The sequence below is a fragment of the Phalacrocorax aristotelis genome, chromosome 17 (genome assembly GCF_949628215.1).
Source record: "Phalacrocorax aristotelis chromosome 17, bGulAri2.1, whole genome shotgun sequence".
NCBI lineage: Eukaryota > Metazoa > Chordata > Aves > Suliformes > Phalacrocoracidae > Phalacrocorax > Phalacrocorax aristotelis.
The window spans coordinates 5720905-5746147 of record NC_134292.1 but is presented as its reverse complement, the minus strand read 5'-3'; the positions used below and the strand labels follow the sequence as shown (position 1 = coordinate 5746147).

At 50.5% G+C, this 25243-nt stretch overlaps 1 protein-coding gene across 1 annotated transcript in view; it reads left to right on the top strand.

The window, feature by feature from the left end:
* The window catches only part of MEGF9 (multiple EGF like domains 9), a 55400-nt gene that overhangs the window by 5379 nt on the left and 24778 nt on the right, over nt 1–25243 (top strand). The window contains exon 2 of the mRNA XM_075112263.1: nt 22898–23099. Within this exon, the coding sequence (XP_074968364.1) occupies nt 22898–23099 (202 nt within the window). The remainder of the gene's footprint in view (nt 1–22897; nt 23100–25243) is intronic.

The window sequence follows — 25243 nt, the reverse complement described above, 5'->3', positions numbered from 1 at the left end:
ACAGAGCATCCAAGGTCTTGTTTTTTAGCTTCCTTCTGCAGGGAGTGGAGCTGGGATTTTACTTCCTTTTAAATGATAGCTGAGATTCGGCCATCATCGCACCACTGAGCTGCCGCTCTGCAAACACTACATGCAAAATAGGACTGCTACTGCATGCTGTGTTGAAGCGATTTATCTTCCTGCTCCCAGTAATACCCAAACACCAGCCTGTGGGGAGGCCACTGCCAGCCTCTGCAGCAAAGTTGCTGGAATGCTAAATAAAGCGGTTTGCCTGAAGCTGTGTAGTGGGCAGGAGGTGTCCCGGCCCCGTTCGCCGATGCCAGCGGTCCCCCGGGCTCTGCAAGGGCGGCTGTGATCCCCAGGGGCTGGGACAGTTGGGCAGCACCCAGTGGTCAGGGTGCTAGAGCATGACCAGCCCAGGGGATGACTCTTGCAACACAGATTGGGGTTTGGATGGGGTGCGAAGGTTGTGACTGTCCAAACAGCCGGGAAATGCATTGGTGAACGTTGGGTGGGTTTCCTGACCAGTGGCTGGTTTTGCTGCTGGAGCATCCTGCTGGGGTGCAGGTGCACCCTGCCTCTTCCCAGGGAGGAACCCTGAGCTCGATCCTGCCTGCTGCCCAGCATGGACTGGGCTGTGCTGGAGGGGAAGCTACCACCGCAATTAGGGAGCGATGAGCTCTGCAGCCATGCCAGCACCATCTCATGGGCTACGCCAAGGTGTAACTTTAAGGGCCGAATAACTGCATCCCAGAGGGGACTGTGGTCCTTGCAGGTGGCTGCAGCCTCTTGGGGTCCTCTCAGATAGGTGGTGGTGGTAGGCATCAAGCCTGTCCCCAAGTCTGCCCCCACCACCTGTGTGTGGGTGAGCAGCATGAGGACAGGGACATCCAGGACTTCCCACACCCTGTGGCTGTGGGCAGAGAAGCACAGAACAAGCCGTCCCTGAGCAACAGAGGCCCTGGACACAAGTCTGCTGAAGTCGGGGAAAGATTTCAGAGGGTGTTTTTGACAAGAGCCCGTGGCCTATAAATACGCAGGGGCTAAGTCATTGTGCTGCTGCTAATGTTTGCAGAGCGAAGGCCAGCTGACTGTCAGGAAGTGCAGCTGCAGACCCAAGGTGCTTGCTGGTGCTTCTAAGAAGCAGCCAAGATCTTCGCAGTGGCATGATGTATCTGCTAGCGTTGGAAATAAACTCATGCCGATGCTGGGTGCTGAAGGCAGGGATTTCTTTTGCAGCCATCTGGCTGGAAGGGAAGGCGCCTTCTGCTTTACCTCTGATGAGCACTTAAAATTAAAAGAAAATGTTAAGGAGCTGGATTGCTGTGCAGCAAGCACCTAGACCGCACCTGAGACTTTACTGAGCTTTTAAATAAGGTTGCAGCAAGGGCTTGGACTTGCCTCAGCGGCCCTGGAAAGCTACAGGCTTTGCTGCCCCGGCTCGTGCTGCGTGTCTGGGCTCAACGGGGCCGCCCTGTGCAGTGAGGCATCGCTTGGTGGGAGCAGGGGGCCGGGGCGGGGGGAGCAGAGTCTGGCACTTTATAATTGGTTGGGGGTATTAATATGTTTTACGAGCTAAAGGCTAGATTGCGATCTAGCCATCTGCCCTGCCTTGGGGGGGTCGTGTGCCTCCACTACTCCAGGAGAACAGAACCGGTTGCAATTTGGTCTCATTAAACTGGCTGAAAACCAGGATTTCTGGTTCACAGGAAATTATTTGCTTTTTTTTTTAATTTAACACTTGCATTGGGTCAGACTGAAATGAGATGGTTGTTCTTGCTTTGCTTCTGCTTCCAGTCAGCTTGAGGCTCCTGTGCATTCAGGCTGCCCCATAAAATTGATGTCCTTGTTGCACTTGGGGCTAAATCCGTCCCCAGTGTTGAGTTGGGGGCTGCTGGGTCCATGCTGGGGGGAACGATCCCAAGATCCCAGCATGGCTTGTCTGGAGGGGTCTTTCATTAATTAAAACTCGTCAATCTGGAAGCATTTTGAATAAGACATTCTGGACTTGGAATAATTGCATCTTGTTTATTTAGACAGAACTTCCCCCCCATTCAATGGGAAACCTCCCAACAGTGCTGGTCCCGGCTGTTCCACAGCTGCTGATGCTGGAGAAGTGATGACTTTACCTCCTCTGATGCAGTCACTTGCTCCCTCCCACAGTTCCTCTCTCCCAGCTTCTTCCCAGCCACGGATGCTTGGAAAAGTGGTCCAGCTCCTCCTCCTGCGGCCGAGCAGATCCCATCCCAACCAGCTGGGGTCCTGTGGCCGAGTGGGTTTTGGTGCAGCCTGGCTGTTGCCCCTTGTTTTCACCAGCTATTTCAAAAGGCACCAAATACAGAGCGAGGGATGTTCAGTTCACGTGGTTTTTTTGGCTTGCGCCTAGCTGCCTGCGAAGAATAGACCATCTAAACATGCTGCCCAAGAGCTAATCGGCCGGGGACGGTTTGAGCTGCCCGAAGCGGCTCTTTTGTTGGAGGCTGAATTCCTCCTCTGGCTGATGCTTGTCTGGATCTTCCCATGTAAAATTCCTGTCGCCCTTTGTCACACGAACTGCTGTGGAGTTGTGATGCCGGACAGGCAACGTACTCGGCAGTAGCTCTGCTCAACCCCTTCGGGACTCCCCCTCCACCCCCCCCCAAAAGATTTTTTTTTTTGGGGTGTCTGCTCCTGTTCCATACACATACAGATCCCATTTCATTAAATGAGGAGCCTCCCCAGAGCTGCACGAACTAATGCGAAGCTGTAGTTTGCTCTTGTGCTGCTTAAAGTAGGATTTTTTTTCATTCTGAACACCTGCTGTATGAATTAAAATTTGCCTTGTAAATGTAACCGATTCAGAGTCTGAGCATGAAAGATGGGTGTTTGCTTTTTGCCTGGAAAAAGAGAAAAGCAAAACCTCGAAGGTTTTGTTCTTGAGGCAGCTTGCCCTCAAAACCAGAGAGAAGCCCAGCTCGCTATTTTCACCATTTTTAATTCAGTTGCCCCTTGTCCTTATAAATAAGCCACCAGAAACATGACGAGGCAAGCATCTCTGCTATTTATAGCCCGCGCTGTTCCACATGCCTGTTTTAAAAATCAGCAGCTAAATGGCTCTGCAGCCTTTCAGCAAAAGGCTTAATGACACAGGCGTTTGACATGCATGGGTAGATCTATGTATATTTAAAGGCCGGTGGTGGTGAGCCTTCACCCCAAGCAGGCAGGATGGTTTCTGCAGCTGGGATATTTCTCCTTGGTGAAGGAGAGCCCCTCTGGCACTGCCCTGCCTCCGGGGAAGGGGCTCTGGTTTAGTCTGCTCCAGCTGTCACCAGCCAGCCCTGGCACGGGACTGGTGCTACTGGGGATGCTCCTGGCAGAGTTGGTGCTCCCACCTCTCCTCTGCACCTTGGCTCTTCAGGGGAGTTATCACTGACAAGATATACACTGACATTCCCCAAGCTTTTTAAAAAATATATTTTTTGAAGCTGTATTAACCCTTTAGTTCTCTCTTTTAATTTGTGGCATCACCTCTGTATAATTAGGAGGCTGCGGTAACCTTTACCCGTTTAACTGGTCATGTCACTTCTCAGATGAATCTGCTTTATTCCTGGCAGATCATACTGCTGCAGTTTTCAGGCAGCTTTACTCTATTTTGACTGACTGGCTGACTATATTAACTGATAGTGCTGCTTGGGCTGCTTTGATCCTGTATTATTTATGGAAATGATGGCATATAACTCTGCGTAGCTGATTAATGCTGCATGTATTTTTAATGTGCTAGTTCTACTGTTTGATCTGTGCTAAATGATTAGTCTCTGACGTGCTCCTGGGTTCATTTTAGTTGCTCATGAAAAGGATATTGAAATGGACTGTTTGTTTTTGTTGCTTTTTTTCCCCAGTGGTCTCATCTTGTTCTGGGTTTTAAGCTTTCACAGATCGTTTTCCCAAGCATGGCTCTGCCGTTATCGTATGGAGCATTTACTCTTTATTGCTATTAATTTGAACGTTTTATTGGTGGCATTACTCTAAATTCATCGCCCTGTGTGTGCTCGTTTGAAGTTTCGGGGAGATACGAGGTGGAAAAGCAACTGTTTCGGTGATGCTCAGTTCTTCCTTACCTGCGATTGCTGAATCTCAGCTTGGCTGTGACTCAGGGCCGGCGATGTCTGAATGAGAAAGAAACCTGTCTAAATTGGAGGGGTGTAATTAATATTTTCTGTGGCCCGTCACAGGATGGCTGGGACTGGTTGCTATTAAAAAAATGACTTTAATTGCCGGGGAGGTGCGTCCTCGACCCGCAGCTTCCTCCTCTGTGGTGTGAGATGCGGTCGTGGTTGGGCAGGGACCGGTGGGTGAAGGTGACATTTCAGTCCGGGAAATACCCATCGCATCCCGTGGCGTATCCTGTGGCGCGCACGGCACGTGCAGTGCTCCTGGCACTGCCGCTGGGGAGGCAGTTTGATGTCCTTCATCCCTCCTCCAAAATCTTCCTCATCACCAGACATGGCCAGTGGGGTGGAAACCAGGAGGCTGTTCCAGGAGGACCATCTGTGAGCTGGAGGATCAGCGTTTCCCTTCCCTGGGGGCAAAACAGAGGAGGGGAAGTTGATTGAATTTTTTTTTTTCTTTTAAATTTATTCTCTTCCCTTGCCTTTTATAACACCTTATTCTCATGGTGCAGGCAAGGGTTGTCCCCCAAGCCCTGTTTGTACCCAGCGTGTGGCCAGACACACCTCCTCCCTGGGTGCATCGTGCTCCAGCAACAACAGGTTTGCAAGGGTGCTTTCATGAACAGCGCTGTAAAGATGCAAAGCAATGCTAGATAAAAACCTTTAAAGGAAGCCTTTCTTCCCTCCTCTGAACAGGGCTTTTTGTCAAAATCAGCAAAACATCTATCTTTATGCAGAAGATCCCTTTTCCTTTAATGGCCTTTTCCATTGGAAACAGTTTAAACTTGACATTTTGTTCCCTCCAAATTTTTCAAAGCTCCTTGTTCCATGAAAAACTTCAATATTTCAGTTTTGCTCCTGCCCTCTATTTCAAAGATATAGATATAAAAATATACCTATGTATTATAATACATGTATTTTTATATATATATATATATATATATTTGTCTGCTCTAACTCGTTGCCAGTGACAAAAGGCAAGAAGCAAACATTACAGACTTTTTTCCTGGTGTCCTTCCTCTGCCCAAAGCAGAGACGTGCTAACCTGAGCGCTGCCTTGAGCCTGTTATTTGGGGGGAAAGTGGGGGGGACGCGCCGCATCGGGCACTGAGGGAACAGGCAGGATTTTTGGATGTGGCTCCTGCAAACCGAGTTGCTCCCCTGAAACACGTCTTGATTGCAGATGTGTGAGTAATGGGGCAGAGGCACCCACACCTGGGCGGTGCTGTGGGATGAAAGAGGGCAGGGTGCCTTGCACAACGCCCGCAGCTGGCAGAGCCTGCGGAAGGGGGGTTGCTTCTGTGCACCCACCCCTTCCTACCCCAAAGTGCAGCCCGAGGGGTGAGGGGAGCTGGGCTGGGAAGCAATGAGGACCCCACGATACCCAGACAAGGTGGAGAACTTGCTCCAGGTTGTTTATTGAAACAAAAGGATTGTTTGAATTGGAGCATGCCGACCTGTCGGCTCTTGCCTGGCCTGGGTGTTTGCTCGCTTTGTGCCAATGAAGGAGATGTCTTCGCCGGAGCCTCCCCAGCTAATAAGAGCAGTCCCTTCATGCTCTGCCATTCCCTGCTGTGGTCAGTTGGGTTTTTTCCTGGTCCCAGTGCTTGAGGAAGGATTTGGGGGTGGGGGGGGGATTTGCCTTGTTTTTAAGCTCCCTGTGTGACTTGGACACAAGTGCAGCCGTCTCATTGCCCGGCACTCCCTCCCTTGTGAACGGCTGCGTTGTGTTAAGATCTGCCCTGTGGGATTTTCCAGCAATGCCCCCCAATTCCCAGGCAGGGCTGGGGGACCCCCGTTTGGGTCAGGGGAGCCGGCGGGCTGCGTGGCATCGGTGCGTCTTGCACAGCATCCCCTCTGCCGCGGTGCCAGCTGGTGCGGGGAGCAGATGGGGGGGTGGAGCTGGGCTGCTCAACCGGGTTTCAGGCTACGATAAAATGAAGTGACGTAGAAAACTAAATACCTGTTATCAGAGAAAAGCAAACAGAGCCTCCACCTGCCTCCAGCCTTTCTCCCTTCAAGGGCAGGCTGCATGCCTGGCGCGTAGCTCCGTGTAAAAGATGTTTTATTATTAATGTGCTTGCTTTGGCCTGGCTATGTTGTTGAGAAATCCAAGCTTGACTCCAGATAATGAATGACAAACATTCGTCTGTACTTAACTATTTTATTCTGACTATTTTTTCCCTTCTGGAAGTTTACAGTAAGTTGTTGACGACATGCCCTTTGACATGGATTAGTGCTGACGCCTCGCAGTTGGATCTTCCCATCCTTTTCACATCTTGGATGTTTCTTTCAAGGGAGGCTTTTGTGCATGTCTAATCCATTTAAAATGAAAAATAAACAAGAAATGGTCTGATCTCTGAAGGGACAGTTGGGTACGAGGGTAGTGCTGGCTCCCCTGTAGAAGAAGGTGAGCTTTGGGGTGGGATGGAGGGAGTGCCATGCCCAGGGCCTTTCCTCCCAGCACCCCAGTTTTGGTGTCAAGGGGTGCCTAAAGCAGTGGCTGCCACTGACTTCTGGTTTAAAAAAATCCCTTGAAAGCTTTCCAGTAGATGTTTAGAAGGTGAGTTCAAGCTTCTGGGCCGGGAAATTGATGCTTTGCTCTTTCTGCTCCACCACCTGTCAGTTCGATCTCTCCTCGGGACCTCCCTTGTGCCCAGTGTCATGTACATACAAGAGCTAAGCGGCCCTTGCCTTAGAGCCGATACCTTTCCCACCTATATATGTGTATAAGTAATACTGGGTAATAGATTTAACAGTGTGCAATATTGGCCATATTGAACTAGAGCCTCTCTGCATTGCCAGGGTTGTGTTGGATACCTGCAGCACCCCTGGATTTGGGAGGATTTTGGCTGCCGCTTTGCAGGTGGGACTCAGATGCTCTTTTTGCAGGGTTTCTCTTCGGCAGCAGAGCTGATGGAAGAGGAGGCACCGCTCCTCCCTCTACAATCCCAAAGCAGTCATTATAAAGCCCTCAAAAATTGGGAAATGATTGGGATAGAAATGTTAACAAACCTCTTCTAGCTGACCCACTGGCTACAGAAGAATCTCTCTGTGGTTTTGAGCATCTTTGACTTGATCAGGCTTGGTTTTGTCAATCCAAAACTGAGAACGCTGCCTTTGCCGAGGATAATTCTTTCCCAGTGATGCTGTCCTTGTTGCAAGATGTGGGTGGTGCGGAGCTGCTGGTGGGGCTGGGCCCTGACCCTGCAAATCAGCAGTTTGGGTTTAGCATCTTGGTTCAGACTTGGTCTTAGCTTAGAGCCAAAGCTGTGGGTGAGATGGGGAGCGCTGCACAGGATGCCTGAAAATCTTGTGCCTGGCTGCCTCTGTCCACCCAGTCATGCTTTTAAAGGTTTTGCCTATTTAAAGAGGATTTGGCTGTTGTGTGGGGCAGGGCTGCTACCTGTTGTACTCCGCTGGATGGCCTGGTATTTACTGTGAAGGTTTCAGAGAGTTGGCTTAGACTTTAAATCACTGTTTATTTGTGGTTGCTGAACTTGTGCTGTTTAATAGAAACACTTTCCTTTTGAAGGTGAACTATTGCTAGAAATAAACACAGGCAATGCCTCGTGGCTGATGCATGAGCCAGGACTGGACGGAGCTACAGCGTCTGTCAGTGTCGGCAGCAGTGTGATGACTAAGGGGAGAGAAATTCAATTAAGGCTGCACATTGGCTTTTAAGTCATTAATCTGCTGCAGGACTTGGGGTTTTAAAGCAAAGGTGAGCGGGAGGCAGGGGCTGGCAGCTGCCCTCAGAAACCCCCTGTGCATGGACTCTGTCCCTGCTCTGTGTGCACGGGGTGGGTTTGTCCTCTCGATTTATGCCATCCCTGCAGTTGATGGAGGAAGGTTTGGAGTGTAGCTTAGATGCACTGAGATGTCCCCTGCTGCTGTCGGTTCCTGCTCAGCGTGTTCCTAGCAGATGTTATCGGATGTGCTGTAGCGCCCCTTTCCATGATGCACCCTGGCCTGTATCAGTTCCCTCTTTGAAAGCTCAACTTCTCCTCCATGGATTTGCCAGCAAATTTCATATGGTTGCTCTATCTGCAACCCAATTTGGCTGGTGCTGGATGAAAGCAAAGGTGAAACAAGTTCTCAAAGAGGGAATTAAAGTCACCTGATGTGAGCTAGAAGTAAAATGCATCACTGTGTCCTGCGCAAAGTGTAGCGGGGCAAGCACAAGGTTGCATTATAAAGTGAGAGAATAAAACTTATGGAGAGGAAACCTCTCTTCCCAGCTCAGAAGGCATTTTCTTTGCCCTATCCCCGCAGCTCTCCCTGCTCGCAGCACAGTATAACTTACAACTCCTTGCCTGGCAAGAGTTACGGTAACTCCAGATTAGCCCGTAGCACTATGTCGTCATAGCCTTGAAACAGGACCCAAATGGCAAAGCCTGCCTGAAACCAGTTGTGATTACTCACGCTTCGCACTATCCCTCTCCCCCACTGGAGTTTCTGCTATGGTAATTCCACTTCTTAAGCAAGCAGACAAAACACCTTTATTAAACTTGGAGCTGAGCTCGGGAGCAATGAGAGAACCGGGACTCGCTGGCTTCAGACTGTCAAAAGGTTTTCGTCCCTTCAAGTCCTCTCTCCCTTACTCTGCACAGCCTTTCAAGTGAACGAGGGAGGAAGAAAGATACTTTGCTCATTGTGATGGATAAAACTCTGCCTTTAAATATGTTTATTTAGAGTAGATAAAACTTAGGAAATTGTATTGGGAATGAATCCTGTGATGCTGGGGCTTCGCTTGATCTCCAGGCTTGAAAATCCAACGAGCCAAGATGGACGGGGGTCTTAGCTTAGGCTCTGTAAAGCTTCTTTTTATTAACGCTTTCAGTGAGTGTTTATTAGCATTGTGGATAAAAGAAGCCTTTGTTAACGGGTCTGTCCCTTTGCTCCTCCGGTGGAGGAGCTGAATCTTGAAAGGAATTGCCCTGGGCACCTGCTGGAGTTGCTGATGAAAGTTTTCATTCCAGATTTTCTCCACAAGCTTAAAACATAAAATAGCCTAAAACCCTCCAAAGCAGGTCTGCCCTCTCTTCCTCCTTAAAAAGGCAAAAAAAAAGTTGTAAAAATGCTTCTTGCTGCCTGTGGGCAGAGGTGTGCATGGTGGCCCCCTGCCCTGTGTCTGCAGAGAGCATCACCTCATGCTAAAACAGCTGAGAAGACAATTCAGCAATTTTGACTTGAGATTATTTAAAGGGAACTGCTCATGTTGTCGTAGGCTTTCGTTCATCTTAACCGCCATGGCTGTCCTGCCGCAGAGAGGAGGGAGGTCTGCTCTGGAGGAGCTGGGCAGAAGGCGGGTGTTGTGCTCCACCCTGGAGGTACCTGTGCAGCTGGGGGACTGTCTGGTGACACGGGGTGGGGGGACACACAGGTCTGCCTGGTCCCGTGGTCCACAGGGTGCATCGGAGGATCGGGCCCTGCCCTGAGGCGGGGCTTAGGGTCTGACCTTGCTTCTTGTCTTGCAGCAGCGTGAACCCCCTTGGTACATCTTCCACTTCTCATGGATGTCCAAAATCTCCCTTTGAAGGCATGTCACATCTCAGGGAACGATTGGAGCAGTTTAAAAAAATGCTCCTGCTCACTCAGAGGGAAACCTGGGTATGATATTTGCGCTGCCCCCAAAGGTGAAGGCCTTCTCCAGAGGTTGTGCCTGCCCCAAAGCTGGCTGTGGCAGCGCTCCGAGGGAGCATCTGCTGCTTCCAGGAGATGCAGAGTGTTCCCCTGCCTCTTGCTGATGCCTTGCCAGGGGATGACATGGTTCCCAGCACTTTCATATTGATTGCACGTCTGTGCCATTGCTGCTAGCATCTCCACCTGTGTTCTGTCTTTCCTCCCGGTGAAAGAGTGGCTGCTTTAAGTGAGAGAAAGAAAAAGGATGACTTATCACGTCTATCCTGTGTTGGACCAAGCTTTGGTAACTCTGCCTGGTGTCAGTGGCGAGGGAAAGCTGCAGCTCCCTCTGTACATCGACAGAGCACCTGGTTATACCATGGCTGCACCTGGTGTGAAAAAATAGGGTTATGTCTTTGCTACCAAAAAAAGCTGCATTTTGCAGTGGGATCAGCCATGTGTATTTGCCACCTCACTGTGAAACGTCCCCAGAGGTCCCAGCTCTGCAGCTTGTACTGTGATGCTCCTACGTGGAGGGATGTAGGCTGTCACAGGCCCCAGCATCTCACCTCCCTTGGGTGCAGGTCTCACCCACAGCAGCTGAGGGTGCTGAAGCAGATGTGTTATCTGCTGTATGACTTCTGTACTAAGCAAAAAATGGTTTTACAGCAGTCTGAACACGGCCTTTTCTTCTCGAAGGCAGTGTGAGCACACCCGTGGGCCTGGGGCAGCGATGGCCCCAGGGCTGCCAAACCCACCTGCCTGCACCCACACAGCTCTTGGGGTGGGTGGTTCAGGGGATGGTCAGCACCGAGCTGCGTCTGGGGTGGTCTGGAAGGAGGGGGTTGGAGGTTGCATCCATTCCTGCTGAAGGTGAATTTGACACTGAGAGCACAAGGAGTTAATTGCAGTGACTCAGGGAAGGAGAAGCTATTGCATCTGCAGGCCCGTCAGAGGCAAGGTCCAGAGGGGAAAAGGCTCTGGAAGGCTGCACACCTTGCAGCAATGTATTTTCATATTTTCATTTTAAGTAATTTTATTCTCTCAGACAAATGTGCAGGCAGGAGGCAGCTCCTGTAGCTGGGCAGATTAGTTTCTTGTGAGATGGACAAAGCTCCTGCTTTGCAGCCTGCGCGGCTTCCTTGGGAGCAGAGCCCTGGCAGTGTGGGCAGCCCAGGAGGGGGGAACAAGCGACAGCTACTGAGTTTGTGCAAGAAAATTCTTGGGTAAAGAGGAGGTGGCAAGCCCCAGCTTTGTTAGTGGAGCAAAGGAGTCCTCTGCATGCTTCACCTGGGGTCTTGGGACTGAAGAAGATTTGCCCTTGTTGACTTGCAGTATGTAACCATCTTAGTGATGGAGAGCGCAGGTCTCTGGTGATGCCTGCCTTAATTGCTATATGTTTAAGGTATCTAGTGGCTGTAATCTGCATCTTATTGGACTTCCTTGTAAGGAAGTATTTGCTTCTTAATTCTAGCAAGGAGAAATCACTTGATTGTTTAACTTCCGAGCACAGAGCTCTCCTGCCAGTGGGATGCTGCCTTAATGTGTCTTGATATTCACCGGGCGATGGTCAGAGCTGGTAACATGAAGGAAAATAGGGTGATAAAGCCAGGCCAGGATTTGCGTGCCAGCCCATGGAGTGGGCTCTACACCCCTGCACTGGCATCATCTCTGCACCGTGGCTCCTGGGTGAGCCTTGATATGACATACAGGAGTAAAGACAGAGAATGCATCCTTCTATGTTTTCTAGATTGCTGCTCAGATGGTCAAAACTCAGGTATTCTGGGTCCTGTGTGAACCTGCCTAAAGGTTTACCTTCACTGATGGCTCTTGGCAGCAGGAAAGTCCTCTGTTCTACAGGAGTCATCCAGAGCAAGGCCAGTTGTGGTGGCTTGAGAAGTTACCACTGCCTGTTCTCCATCCTCTGCTGGAGGTCCTTGCTGCTTGGCAGGAGACCCGTTAGGTGCTGTGGGGTGAGGCTGGTGGCTGCACCCACCACCCTGGGTAGGCAGCTGACGGATGGGACCTTAAAATGCGTTTAATAAGGTGGAGCCCTTGGGAGCCTCGGCTGAGGACACCTGAGTGTTTTGCACCGGTTCATACCAGCACCAACAGTGTCTGAATCGGTCACAACAGATTAACACCAGAAGAAGGTGGCTCGAGGACAAAGCTCTCCCGTACAGACCTGACAATGTCACGGGGCTTTCGGCAGCCTCAAACGGTTTGTGCTGTTTCAGCTGGGCATGAGGGCTAATGTGGCGTGCCAAACGCTGAGCTGAGCTTTCGGGTTTATTTGTCCGGGCAGTGGTCAGATGGTTTCATTCAGAGTTGTCTTTGTACTGGTGGAAGATGGGTGTTGCAGAACTGGTTTCCCTTTCCCCCCTCCTGCCAGCCCGCTGGCTTTTGCTTTGCATTTTATATCCTGCTCTTTGCTTTTATGTTTCTTTCCAGTTAGCTTTGCCTTGTTCGCCTGCTTTATCCCACACCACTTGCCTTCCAGCAGCACCAGTTGCAATGCTGGAGGAACCACCCAGTTGCCCTAATGTAGCACCTTGTTGTTGTTATCCCTTTTTAGTGGTGTGTGAGCTCATTCTTGCGGGTCCCCAACCAGCACCCCTGGGCTGGGTCAATTAATCCCTGAGAAAGGGGACAGAGGAGGGGTCTTAAACACCACACCTGGCTGTTACTGCTGCCTGACCTTGGGAGCCTCCAAAAGGTGTCAGAGGGAGTGCTGGTGCCGTGGGGTGTGAATTGCTCCGAGACACCTGCGACAGCTTATCTGGGGAGGAGGAGGGTGGCCGCGCAGGCAGGGCTGTCCTGCTGGAGCATCTGCTCTCAGCCAGGCGGCTGCTGCCAAGGAAGATCTGCGGCTGTTTGACAGGCGGTGCCTCCGACCGCAGCAGGGCGAGAGGATGCTGTCAAGTGCGTCAGGAACAGAAAGTTTTGCTTATCTCTGCTGCAATGAGTTTGAGCGGTGAACCTGACTGTTATTTAAACAAAAGCTTTACAGTGCCCTCGATGAGATGTCACCCAGAGGAGCCTGCAGCTTGTTGCTGAGCGAGAAGGATGCACAAATCCTTTTCTTTGCTTAATTTATGGGGATGCAGCGTTTCCCCCCGGGACGTCATGGCACATCAGCACATCTCGGGCTGTATGGAGGCAGCTCGTGAAAGGTTTGGACATGCACTGCAGAGACGCGTCTAAAAATATCTGGCTTTTGAAAACTGAGGAAGGAATCGGGTGCGTCCCTGGGACCGAGGCAAACCTCCTTCTGCAAGGCTCTGAGCCTGGGCTGGCGTCACCTGCCCGTTTTATCTCGGCATGAGATAGATATGTGGGGCTTTAACTGATTTATACCAGTGTTGCGGGAAAGAAGAGAGATTAATTTTTTTAATATGGAAAGTTACAGGCTTAAAAGGGCCTTATTAGCCTTCTGTTTAAAGATGTAATGTCATGCTAGTCTCTCAGCTCATACATTGCTGCTCTGCTTGAGATGCAAACATACGCAGGGGCTTTCCCACTTCTTTTGCTCCAGCCATGGCTGGGCCAAAAATTAAGGAGCAAGGGATTTTTTCCTCGACAGAGTGATTTATCCCTGGGCTGCCCTGCAGAGCAGCGTCAGTGACCTGGAGGGCCTGGCTCCCCCGTTTCTCTTGGCTGTACAAATGGGAACAAACCCTCTGAAGGAGGGCTGGTCACTGCACGGGTCTGAGGGGTTGGTGCTTACTGGGCTGATGGAGGTTCCGGAGAAGAGCCTGCTCCTTCGTGCCGTCGTTGCTGTCATCTCCAGATGGGTTGGTTTTGTGGCCTGGGAGATGCCTGGAGACCCGTGGCTTCCTGGACCACTGAATAAACACCTCCTGAGGGGCAAGGGTAGAGCTTCCCCATAGGATCCTATTAATGCACCTAAATCCTGCCCTGCAGGGTCCGTCCTGGGGGATGTCTGCACTGCAGTTGTGTTTTTTAAATTGGAAAGCAGCAGCAGTGAAGGCAAAGTAACTTGGGTTTTCACGTCCATGCAAGCCAGTGCAGGGCCTGGAGCTGGACTGGAGGAGCCAGCTTGAGCTAAACCCAGACCCTGTCCCTTGCCCAGGCAAGTGCCAGCCCTGGCTGCGAGCTGGGAGCCTCGCTGGGGAGGGTTGGGAAGCGATAAAAGGGGGGTTCATCCAAGCTCATCCTCCAACTCATCTCCTAACCCATTTTCTTGCTGGTTTTTCATGCAACACAACTTTATAGCCCATATACAAACAGTTGAAAGGATGATTCAGGGTTTTTCTTTGTAGCGCCTTTAAAGCTCCTGTATAAATTAACGTGTTCGTTCATTAGCTGCAATTCCCCAAAGCACAGGGAAAAGTTTGATTTTAATTACTTTTTGCAGGGATCCGAGCACACGGAGACTTCAACAGATGATTATAGTTCGTATTATTCATGCAGCTTCTTTTAATCCCTTCCGCTGCTAGGGCATGGTGGATAGATAATAAAATTGAAGTCTGCTCATAAATTCCCAGCCCCGTCCTGCGTGAGGTGTCTTGATCTTTGAACGAAAGCATTTTGCTGACAAAACGATTGAACTTCTTGAGAGGTGCTGCAGAGAGTACGTCTGTAAGGAGGGTATGAGGTGCCAGGGTTGCTGTGTACTGTTGTGGAGGTATTTGCCAAAGTTACGTTTCATCCTGTTTATCTCTAAACCCCGAGCTGGGCTGGCTGTGTCACACGCTGGGTGGTAAAAAATACACAGAGATTTTCAAACAGAAACACAGAATATTTATATGTTGCAGACGTTTGTGGAAATATTAGTGGGAAAATCTAACCAACTAAAGTAAAACACTAACAGAACTATTTTCAAACTAATTAAAAGGCTTGGATCCATTTTTTTAACTGAGGTTTTAATCCCCAAGCATTTATTTGATCTATTTGAAGTTACTGTGGCTTCTTGTATCATAAACATTTTAGGGCCACATCCTTCTTTCATAAGCAGTCTGCTTAGAGACCCACAGGCTTTTGTCTGCATATGGAAATTTATTGTTATATAGGAATTATTCTTCAGCTGCAGCTGTGTAATCCCTCCTGCACAGCTTTCTGCATTATAACCTGGTTATTAAAAATTACTGGACCTCTCCTGCTTCTCCTGACATCATGCCTCGTCGATGGGAGCTCCTCGGGTATTTTGCCCTGCTGTCAGCCCTGGCGGTGCCATGAGCTGGGGATCTCCCAGTGTAGGAAGAATATAAAGTTAATGAGAATCTGTATTTCCTTTTTTTTTTTGCCTGTGTTTGCAGGGTTTGATCCTTTAGTCTCCCAAGACAGCTTTACACCTGTGAGTCTGACTTTGATGCACGTTTACTGGGGAATGAGCTGGTTCAAAGCTGGCTGCACAAGTTGCTAACTTGTTTAGCATCAAAAAGGAAGGGAAAGCAACAAAACTGCTGAGTGCTTGCATTGCAGGGAGGAGCTTTCAGGAACTTCTCAGAAACCAAATGCCTGTATGTTCAGTTGCAGGTGCAGGAAAGGAATAAAGGTAACTAATCCCAGGAGAAAGCGGCCTTTCCTGGCTGTGGTTAGCCGAAGGAGAGGAGCGGTTGCCTTGGTCACGGCTGGTGGGGTAAGAGGGCTGCGAACCGAAGTGGGGAGCGATGCCGCATCCCTTTGAAAATGCGAAGCCAATGCAGAGGGGTGACATCGTGTGGGGAGTTTGGCTGAAACCCCAAGCCTGCCTGCTTCACGCTGATGAGAAGTGCTTGTGTGGCTGCTGGTGACCCCGAAAGTTGGGACCGTGGCTTTGTACTTCTTTCCAAGTGATAAGAGAGATTTAATCTGATTTAATTTTCCTCAACAAATACATTTAATCTTTTAACGATATTATAAGTGATGTATAAGCATTGAGAAATCCTGGTATTTTCCCCTCTTGTTGACCCATACAATCCTTTTATGAAACAACAAAAGCGACTCGTTTAAAGCTCTTAACTGCATTAATGTGAACGATGCAGTTCTCTTCACCAGCAGCACGCCTGACTCTGCAGTGCCCTGAGCTTGATGGAGTCCGTAAGTGCCCTGAATCCGATGCACTCAGTAATAAAATGAATGCAGAATAACAGAAGACACTTCTATATGTATATAAAGTTTTTTAGGGGTAGGCAGAGATCCTCTTCCTACCACTCTGGCTTTGCATTGTGGCCTCAAGTGAGAATAAATTACAGGTCTGAGCACTTTAATGCACCTCCGTAGTGCAAGAGTTGGGTATTATATTGTGCTGAGTGCCGTCTAGATGCGAATGGAGCCTCGCGCTTGGCAGCGTACCTCTCTTTAAGAAGTTACAGAGCATCAGCTCATCTCCGATCCCGTTCTTGCAGGAGCTCTTAGCCCATGAGATGATCCTCAGCTCCCTGGGGAGAGCTCAGCCAGCCTGTACCCTCCCAGATCTGCTGCGAGCCATGGGGTGAAGGCACGCTGCCTGCAATGGTTGAAGGCGAAGCCATTGTTACCCTGGAATAAATCTCCCGTGTCCACGGCATCAGCTTGGTAGCACTCAGCTGCCCAAATGAGGAGACACAGAGATGAATGCAAAAGGCGGTCCAGGGCAAGAACTGACCACACTGAGGTGGTGGCGTCGGAGATGCGGAAGGCATGGGCTGGAGCGCAGCAGGTTGTTTTACAAGGGCTGGGATAAATAGGACCTTCTCTTTTAACAGGCGGCAGCTTGTGGCGAGGCTCACAGATGCTCTCGTTATTGTATATCCCGTGCTGGGATGGCACCATCCCGACCTTCGTCTGCTTTGCTGGGGGAGGTTTAGCCCACCGGTGGATTGTATTGAGAGGATGAAATATCTTCTCGGGGTTAAGGGAAATAGCCTGTTGAGAGGTGAGGGGGAAAGAGCAGCGGTGCAGCACAGCTGCATCTCTGGCTCTAATAAGAAAAAATTCCCAGTGGAAACAGCCATGTCTAACTGTTTAAGGGGGATTTGTGTGTTTGTGGGGAGGACTGGAGCTGCACCATCCCTGAGCAGGCGAAACGGGGAAAAACAAAACTGCCAGGCTGGGTCAGACCAAAGCTTCACCCATTCAAGGCTGGCCAGAAGCAGATGCCAAGAGGACAGGGCATAATCCCAACTTTTTGCAGCCAGTGTTTCAGGGACTTTCCCATCAGGATGCTTCCTCCAGACCCGTGTTTAACAGCTACCAGCAGACCTGTCCTTTGTGAGCTTATCCAGTCCTCCTTTGAAGCCATAGGTATTTCTGGCTCCCAGAACATCCCCTGACAATGAGTTCCACAATTTAATTATAAGGGGAAAGGAAATGGCCTTGGATAGATTTTTAAACCTGCTGCCCGATCCCTTTATTCCTGTGTTGTCAGAAATGGTGCCTGGAGAGGGATTGGGAAGGGGAAATGAGGGAAAAGGGAGAGAAGGTGGGACTTGAATTTGGGAATAAAGTATGAGGAGAGGGGGAAAAGTGCTAAATTAATACCAAGACAGAGCCTTTCCAGGGATGGGATGCTGTGGTGTGCAGTGAATAACTACCTTCACCCTCCTTGTGCAAATGAATGGGATGTTGAGTCAGTGCTCTTTTCATGCTTGGGAGGTCAGACTGGTGTAAACCGAGATTACGTCGGTGTAAACCCAGTGTAAGTACAAGCATCTGGTAATCAGGGAGCGAGTGCCTCCTCGGCCTGGCTGGGCTTGTGGGCTGCTCGCCTTGAGCCACATGTGCCTGGGGAGGACTTAGGGTGCGAACGATGGAGGGAGGAGGTGAGGATGCCTGGCTTTGCCTTTACCAACAAATGGGAGGAAGATGCCCTAAGCTGCATCATTACAGCTACTTTAAATCCAGTGGGATACCTGCCGGTACCTGCTGCAGCCAGCACTGCGCTGCAGACACCTCCCTGGTGCTGCGCCTCTGGCTCCCGGCGCTGCCAGGGCAGCGCTAGTACCCAAACACATAACAGTACCTTCAGGTTATATATATTTAAAAAAAAAAAATTTTCCCCCATCTCCTGGTCCAGAGAATAGAAAATGGCTGTCTCCCTGGGGATGTTTTTGAAGCAAGACAATAAATAGCATCCCTGGGACTTCACAGCTTGCTCTTTCAGCTGTGTGCTCGTCTAACAAAAGATGTGCATCTTGGATTTTCCATGTTGGTTCCCAGTGAGAAGGGGCTTCCTTCAGGATTTGCACTCTTTCAGGAGGTCCCTAAATACGGTTCCATATAGACGTCTCCATGTTTTTCATAGTGATTTCTTATTTTACCATTTGTAAATATTTCACCTGTTTTTAAATTATTCATTCATTAAGTGGCTTGGATGGGAGAAGGAATCATGCTTAAAATATGTGCGAAGACTTAAAATCCTGCAAGTTTGAAAAGATGTGAAAAAACAATTCGGGAAGGTATTTTCACACCAGAATGAGCCCTACTTAAGTACTGGGAGGGGATGGGAGATGAAAGGACACGGTGTCACAGCAGACCTGGCTCAGGCTGGGAATGTCCTTCATTCCACCTGCCTCTAAGCAATGAAAAGTAAAGGTTAAAATACTGCTCATGAAGGGAGTGGTGTTTCGGGCTTTTTTGTTTGAAGGAGTAACATGTGGCAGCGATACACACTTTTATAGTGCCTGTATTCTGGGATCTCAAAACGTCATTGGGCTGTTAATTAATTAAAGCCTGTCAACATCTTTGCGAGCAAAGGTGGTGGTTTTTATCGCTGCTAGCCCAGAGCTTTGAGCTGTGGCACGGTGCTATGTGGGGAAGGGAAAGCTCGATGTTTTAGAAATGGGGAAACAGGGGCAGAGATGAGCAGGGCTCAGAGGCCCTGGATGGACACTCTGCACATGGGGAAACTGAGGCAGAGCAAGGGTGAGCGACTACAGAAAGTTGGGGAGAGCCGGGAGCTGGATCTTGGGCCAGTGCCCCATCCCCGAGAGGTCTTTGTCCTTGGCTCTTGTTGCTGATGGTGCTGTCCTAACCTCAATATATCATCTCCAACAGTGGCTGAGCATCCTGGCGTGGGGCAGCTCTGGGGTTCGCTCACCCTTGTGCGTTCCCCTGTGTTCGCAAAAGCTCTCAGTAAGGTGTTTCTGAAGGTTACCTTCAAAAGCAAAACATGTGCTTGAGAAAACCCAGCAATGGCTCCAAAACTCAGTCTCTGGTCAGGAGCCACGATAATGTTCCCTAATCTTCTGTGGAGCTCATCATCTTTGGTTCCCAGAGTCTAAGGCAGATGTTCATTATTGCTTTCCTTTTCTGGCTGTAGACTATTCTCACCACCTTGAACCTGGCTGCCATCCGGACAACAAAGCGTCTTCTAAATTCTGCCTCGGGTTTTCATAGTCTGGTACATCATCATGTCAAACCTCGACACAGCGCTAGGCAGTGGATTTTAATGCTGCTGTCTGGTTCTCCTCCGCTGCCCAACCAAAGGGGCTTTAGGGCATTTTTGGGTTGCATCAGCCAGGCAGATGCACGAGCCGCGCTGGGTCCAACGAGGAGGGGGACTCCACATGAAGCTGCTTCCCTGAAGTGGGCCCCCGTCCCTCCCCAGAAATCTCTCGGGTGGTTTTGGGGAGGCAGGGCCTGCATGGAAACGACCCTTCTGGGAGATGTGTTCCGTATCTGCCCTGTGGTGCCGTCCCATGTACTCAGGGGCGATTTTGCAGCTTCCCGATGGCTCCCGCTGCAGAGGGGCTCAGCTCCGCGCCCCCACCGGCAGCAGAACCAGCCTCCCCCGTTGCTGCCGAGGCAGCTGGAGCCACCGCTCCACCAGCCTGTGAGCAAAAAGCTGCTTTTTGCCTGTGTTATTTTGGATTATTGCAGCATTTCTCACTCTCCCAGGGAACTGGCGTGCGCAGGGCTGGTGGCATCTGCGTTGCCATTGAGTGCGGATGCTGAGGCTGAGCTGCCTCCAGGTTTTGACCTGGCTTTGTGCGATTTTAATGGGCAAAGACTTGCAGGGAAAAAGAAAAAAGGCATTGGGAAGTTGCTGTGTGTGTTTTTGGAAAGCGGAGAGCTTTCCAGAAGTGTCTCAGTGCACAAACAGTCCTACCATCGGAAGGAAAACCTGGTTTAGTAACTGATGCCATTGCCAAGATCAACCCAAAGTCAGCTGCTTTTTCCAGCAAGGCTGTTAGTGTTTGCATCTCTCAGATAAGGGCGCAGGGCCCGGCCGGATCCTGCCGCCGCCTCCCGCCGCTGCCCAGCGCGTGGGGGGCTCCCGTAAGTAGCGGTGATGTTCCCAGTGAGTTGCACCCTGGTTTGGCGATGGCCAGGCCCTTCCGATGGGTGACTGAGGTCTTTCGATAAAGGGCGGAAGAAACGTGAGGCTCTTGCCAGTGTATGCAGCCCCTTTTCTCTGACTTCTGTTTTTAACTTTCTTGCCACGGCTGATTTTCTTGGAAGGAAATACGCTGTCAGAATCGGCTCTCCCCTCTCCGGTCAGTACAATATATTTGGGGACAGCCCTCCTTTTTCCCCTAGTGCAAGCATGGCCGCAAAACCATGTCCATAAAGCTGCTACAGCACGGCCCTGTCTCGGCTAAGGATCTTTCAGGCCCTGACAGTGGATGAGGCCATTTGGTTTTTACAGCAGCGTGGCCAGGTATCGGCTGTGCCCGTGTGTCCTTCTGGGCTCTGGCGAGCTGCAGATGGATGCTGGATGCTGCATCGCTGCTGGTTTGCTGGAGGGAGAGGGCAGGAGCACAGCAGGGCAGTGCTTATGGGTGGCCCGCATTGGCATGGAATAGATTTCTTTTTTTCCCCTACCAACAGCATCATTTTGAATGGGGATTTGACTTGCAGTGCCCGTTGCTCTCCAGCTGAAGAAGTTAAGCTCTTGGCTGGTGCCGCTGTAGCGTTGGGACGGGCTGGGAGTGCAGCCGGCGCTGGCTCTGGCTGCGCTGCTCCTGCAGCACGAGGGGGGTCTGCACGGAGCAGCTCATCCCCGCTGTGCTGGACCTGCCCTCTCAGCGTCTCACACTGCCCCTAGAACTGGTACAATGCTTTTTTTTTCTAAATCAAGCCTAGCGGGTCTAATGGCACTGCACGCAATGAGCTTTGAAAGGTAAATTTGTTCTGATGTGTGTTTGACAATCTCCAAAGTGCTTTTGCTCCACAAGTTTTTGTGGCTCCTGTTGGCTGGTAGCAGCCCAAGTGCCCGAATCGATACGGTTTGGCTTGGATAGCTCAGACAGCAATTTAGTGCATTATGTGAAGCGGATGTCGAAGTGGATAATTGCAGATCTTGAGGTGTTTGTCTTATTTGCTACTTTAGATTGAAGAAAATTTAGGTGCAATTTCACAGGTGTGTAGGTACAAAATTACTTTCGTGGGGATACTGTGGATGCAGTGATGGGGTCTTAAAGCTAAATAACTCATACTTCTGTGCGTTGGAAGAAAAAGGAAAAGCACCAGGGTGCCGCAGCCTTGGCTGTCTGTTGGTTGGAGAGTTCCTGCGGCTTCGCACGGTCCCTTCCTGGGGAGAGGGGATCCTTCCTCCCACCCGGCTTGTAGCGTTCCTGGAAAAGTCAGCCTGTAATTGTGTTTTTATGTTCATTTAACATGTTTGCCAAACTGCTCTATAATCTGCCTTCCAGTTCTGCTGCAGTCCACCGGCGCATGCTCCCAAGGGCAAGGACGCTGGGGAGCCTTTACAGTGCTGCTGTGATGGGGGAGACCTTACGGCTCGTATTTTCAAAGGCACTCTGAGGTCTTCAGGGTGGTCTGATTTCAGTGGATTACTTACATATTCATAAATTAATCTTTATTTAGTCACTGGGTTTTAAGCATGGTTCAATCTGCTGAGGTCCTTCCCATTGGATTGGGGCACAAGCGCGCAATATAAATATTAAATAATCTGAAATACGAGTGCTGACATTGAGCATTGGTGTTGGGTCTTCTCTGCATCATCTGAGTTTTGTTTAAGTAAAGCTTTCTTGGGATGGGGACCTGGCCTCCTCTCCTCTCCGAGAAGTGCCCTGAATACTGGCTTTTCTCAGGGAATAACAAATACCAACGGTTACGTAAAGCCCCTGATGCTTTACGCATGGTTTCTGCAAATAATCCTTGTTTACAATTCACCCTTGGCAGAAAAAGACTTTAAATTATTAAGACACTAAATATTTTGCAATGAAGGAACGGAGATAAAGCTTTTGGCAGAAACAAATTGCCGGGGAGAGGTTGTTCTCTTTGGTGCATTTGGTGCTTTAAAGTATTACAAGAAATTATGTGCAGGCGGGCTGGGAATTCATCACTTGATCAAAGGATTTGCTCCTCTCTTTAAAAAGCGGCTGCTCGGTGTGTGCTTTCCACCATCCCTGTAAATGAGTGTCCCCAAGGCACGTGTGTGGGTCCCCAGAGGTGTCCCCGCTTGCCACGGGGCTGAAGGTGGCCGGCTGCGGTTTAGGTGGTGAGGGGCGGTAGCTGGGAGGTCTCTGTCTGGCCCCAGCTCCGCCGCCCCGGCGTTTAAAGCCATTTCCATGTGCTCAGTGCTCCCCTGAGGACAGATTTTCAGGGGAGCTCGGGCTGGTGCAGTCAGGACCCCTGCCATCGGCGCAGACGCCTGGAGCTCCTCAGCTCCCGGTCGGGGGATCCTGCGTCCGTTCTCCAGGAGTGGGAGATGCTGGTGCCAACTCACCGTGGAGGTGTGCTGTGCGTGTCCTGTCTTGTAAAGGCCGGCCCGTTGGTAAATGGGGGGTGCTCCAGTGGCGCGAAATGGAGGATCTTATGATTAGTGATTCTGCCACATGTTGCTGGTTTTATCCTAGTATTACAACAGCTAGCACTTGGCAGCTCCTGGAGACAGGTAACCAGATGACCACGAGTGTGTATGCATACGTGCATACAGGCACCATACACAGCTACATATATGTGTATTTAAGTAGTTACACCCATAGCTTTCTAGCTCTCTTTTTGACAGACTTGAAGGATGAACCATGGGGGTTCAAACCCCAGGGTGGTCCCAATACGTTTTTTATCATCTCAACATTCTAAAGCAAATACCACCCTTACGGCAACGATGTTTGCAACCTGGGGTAAGCAGAGGGAGGGCAGCCGTGCTGATGGTGACGCTGGCCCCGCTCAGGCTCTTGCTCAGTGCCGTGCCCCCAGCACACCCATTTCAGCCTCTCTTTCCCTTGCAGGAGACCCGTGCAACTGCAGCGCCGTGGGGAGCGCCAGCGCGGCCGGATGCAACGGCACGACGGGGCAGTGCCCCTGCCTCGAAGGCTACGCGGGGCTGCGGTGCGAGAGCTGCGCCGAGGGGTTCCACCTGGAGCAGAGGAGCCAGCGGTGCCGTCCCTGCGGCTGCAGCCCCGCCGGCTCCAGCAGCGCCCAGTGCGATGAGTAAGTAAGGCAGCGTTTTGCTGAGCCTCCCGGGGGAACGGTGTGCACAGCGCTGGGATTTGGCGACGTTCTGGGGTTCGGGATGCAGATCAGGCAAGAATGGATCTTGTCATCTGGTGCTACTGTTTGAAAAAAAAAAAGTAAAAGGAAAAGAAAGAAAGGCAGGAAGGAAGCTGGCTTTATAAAAATTCATGAAGCATATTCTTCCTCTCTTTTAAGATCTGGATTATAAAAATATCCATAGCTGTGGCAAAAGCCCTGGCAGCCCACGAGGGACTTAACTTGCATTCCTGAGTCGTACGGAAGCAGAACCTCTCCTCTAATGCTTCGTCCATCCCATGAGTCCCTGTCGGACAGGACTGTGTTCACGCTTGAGCTCGGGAGGGGAGCTTCGGAGCTTCGGGGAGGTTCGTTTAACAAAGGGATATTCATTACACCGGAGGCAAGCGGAGCTTTGTGTGCTGCCCTTGCCGAGCATCACGAACGCAGCAGCAGCCCGACAGAAGTGTCGGCTCCTGCCTTGCCTGGTGTTTAACGCAGCCGCCTCTTCTCCTCTGCCGTGTCAAGAAAGCCGCTGTAGCTGATGCTTTGAGCTCTCGTATAATGAATGTGTTCCTCTTCCTGTCACCTTGCCCACCCTCATGTTTTGCCTTTTAAAAGCCAGCATGCAATTATTTTTGTTTTTCTCCAACCTCAGTGATCTGTCAGTCATTACAGATTCGTTGCCGAGTTGAGGGTTTCGCTTTAGTCCTGCAAATAATGGTCCGAGCAGCAGCCAGACCCTTTGGGTCGTCCGCCTGCGCTCGCAGGGCAGTGAGACGCAGGGTCTCTCCCTGGAGGAGACACCCCCCCGCCCCATCAAACCACCCTGCAGCAACTTCCAGCCTTCCTGGGTACCAGAAAGTTGGCAGCAAAGGCGCTCCCTGAGACCCCGGACCCTCCTCCAGGGCCCTGCAAGGGAGGCGATACCTGGCTGCGGATGCAGTGGGCTTCTGCGCTGGTTGCCTTGCGCTACCATCAGCCTTGTTGTCTTTTGGGGTTTGTTCCAGGCTCAGTGTGTGTTGAACACCTGCGTTTTCCTGCCAAGGCTGGGGCTGAGTCAGAATCGAAATGTTCTGCAGGGACATGCTGTTTGTTATTTATTTTATACATTTTTTTTTTTCTGAACGCCCAAACCCTGTGTTGATGTCCTTCCTTTTTGTTTCAATGCTGCATTTTCTGCTTGCATAAGCTCTGAAAAATCAGAACTTAAAAGCAATGCTCCAGTTGACTAGAGTGACCTTCTTACTAAAAAAGGTGATTCTTGGGGGTGGGAAGCGTAGAGTTTTTCACTTGCTTTTTTAGTGGTTGTTTTAGGTATGGGAAGATGTGTCCTAAAGCATCAGCGTTTGCCGTGGACTAGAATATCTGAATTTGGTCAGATCTACTAGAAAGGCAAATTGAACAGAAAGGCAGATGGGGCAAATCTTATCTTTGGCTGGAAGAAGAGAGATGTGCTACTGGAGCAAATGGGTTAACTGGGAGGAGTGTTCTTGCCCTGACTCTGAGTCACCGGGCAGCAGGCAAAGCATGGATGTGGGTCACATCTCCCCATATCTCACTGCGTGGAGCGAGCCAAGAAGCACCCTTGGGAGCTTCAGGTGAGATGCTTTGAATCATGAAGGAGAATGAGGTGGAGTCCATACATGTAGTGAGCCATTGCACCCAACCCCAACGTGTATGGACCCAGAAACGGCAGAGGACCTCCCTAGCTTCTCATCTCCAGCACCGTTCTACTGCCTTGAGGGACGTGGGAGATGCGGATCCTCAGGCGTTTAGAAGAGGCAGCATCAGGCAAAACTTGTAAGAAGGCTTGGGGAGGAGGACTGATGTTAGCAGAGCTCCGTGTTTCTCTTCCTTGCTCAGTGGGGTTTGCTGCAGATGGAGATGTCCTTTGGGTGTTTAAAAAGAGGAAAATTAGGTCAGTTGTCTGTATTGTAGGGCTGGGGGTATCAGTATGGCTGCGAGAGGGCAGGCTCCTGCGTAGCGATGTGTATGGGGAAGAGGAGTGGGATCCAAAATCCGGCGGGGCAGGAGCCCAGGGTGTGTCCCTGCGTTGGGGCCCATCCCGACGGATGGGACAGCCTCTTCTGCACCGCAAGGAG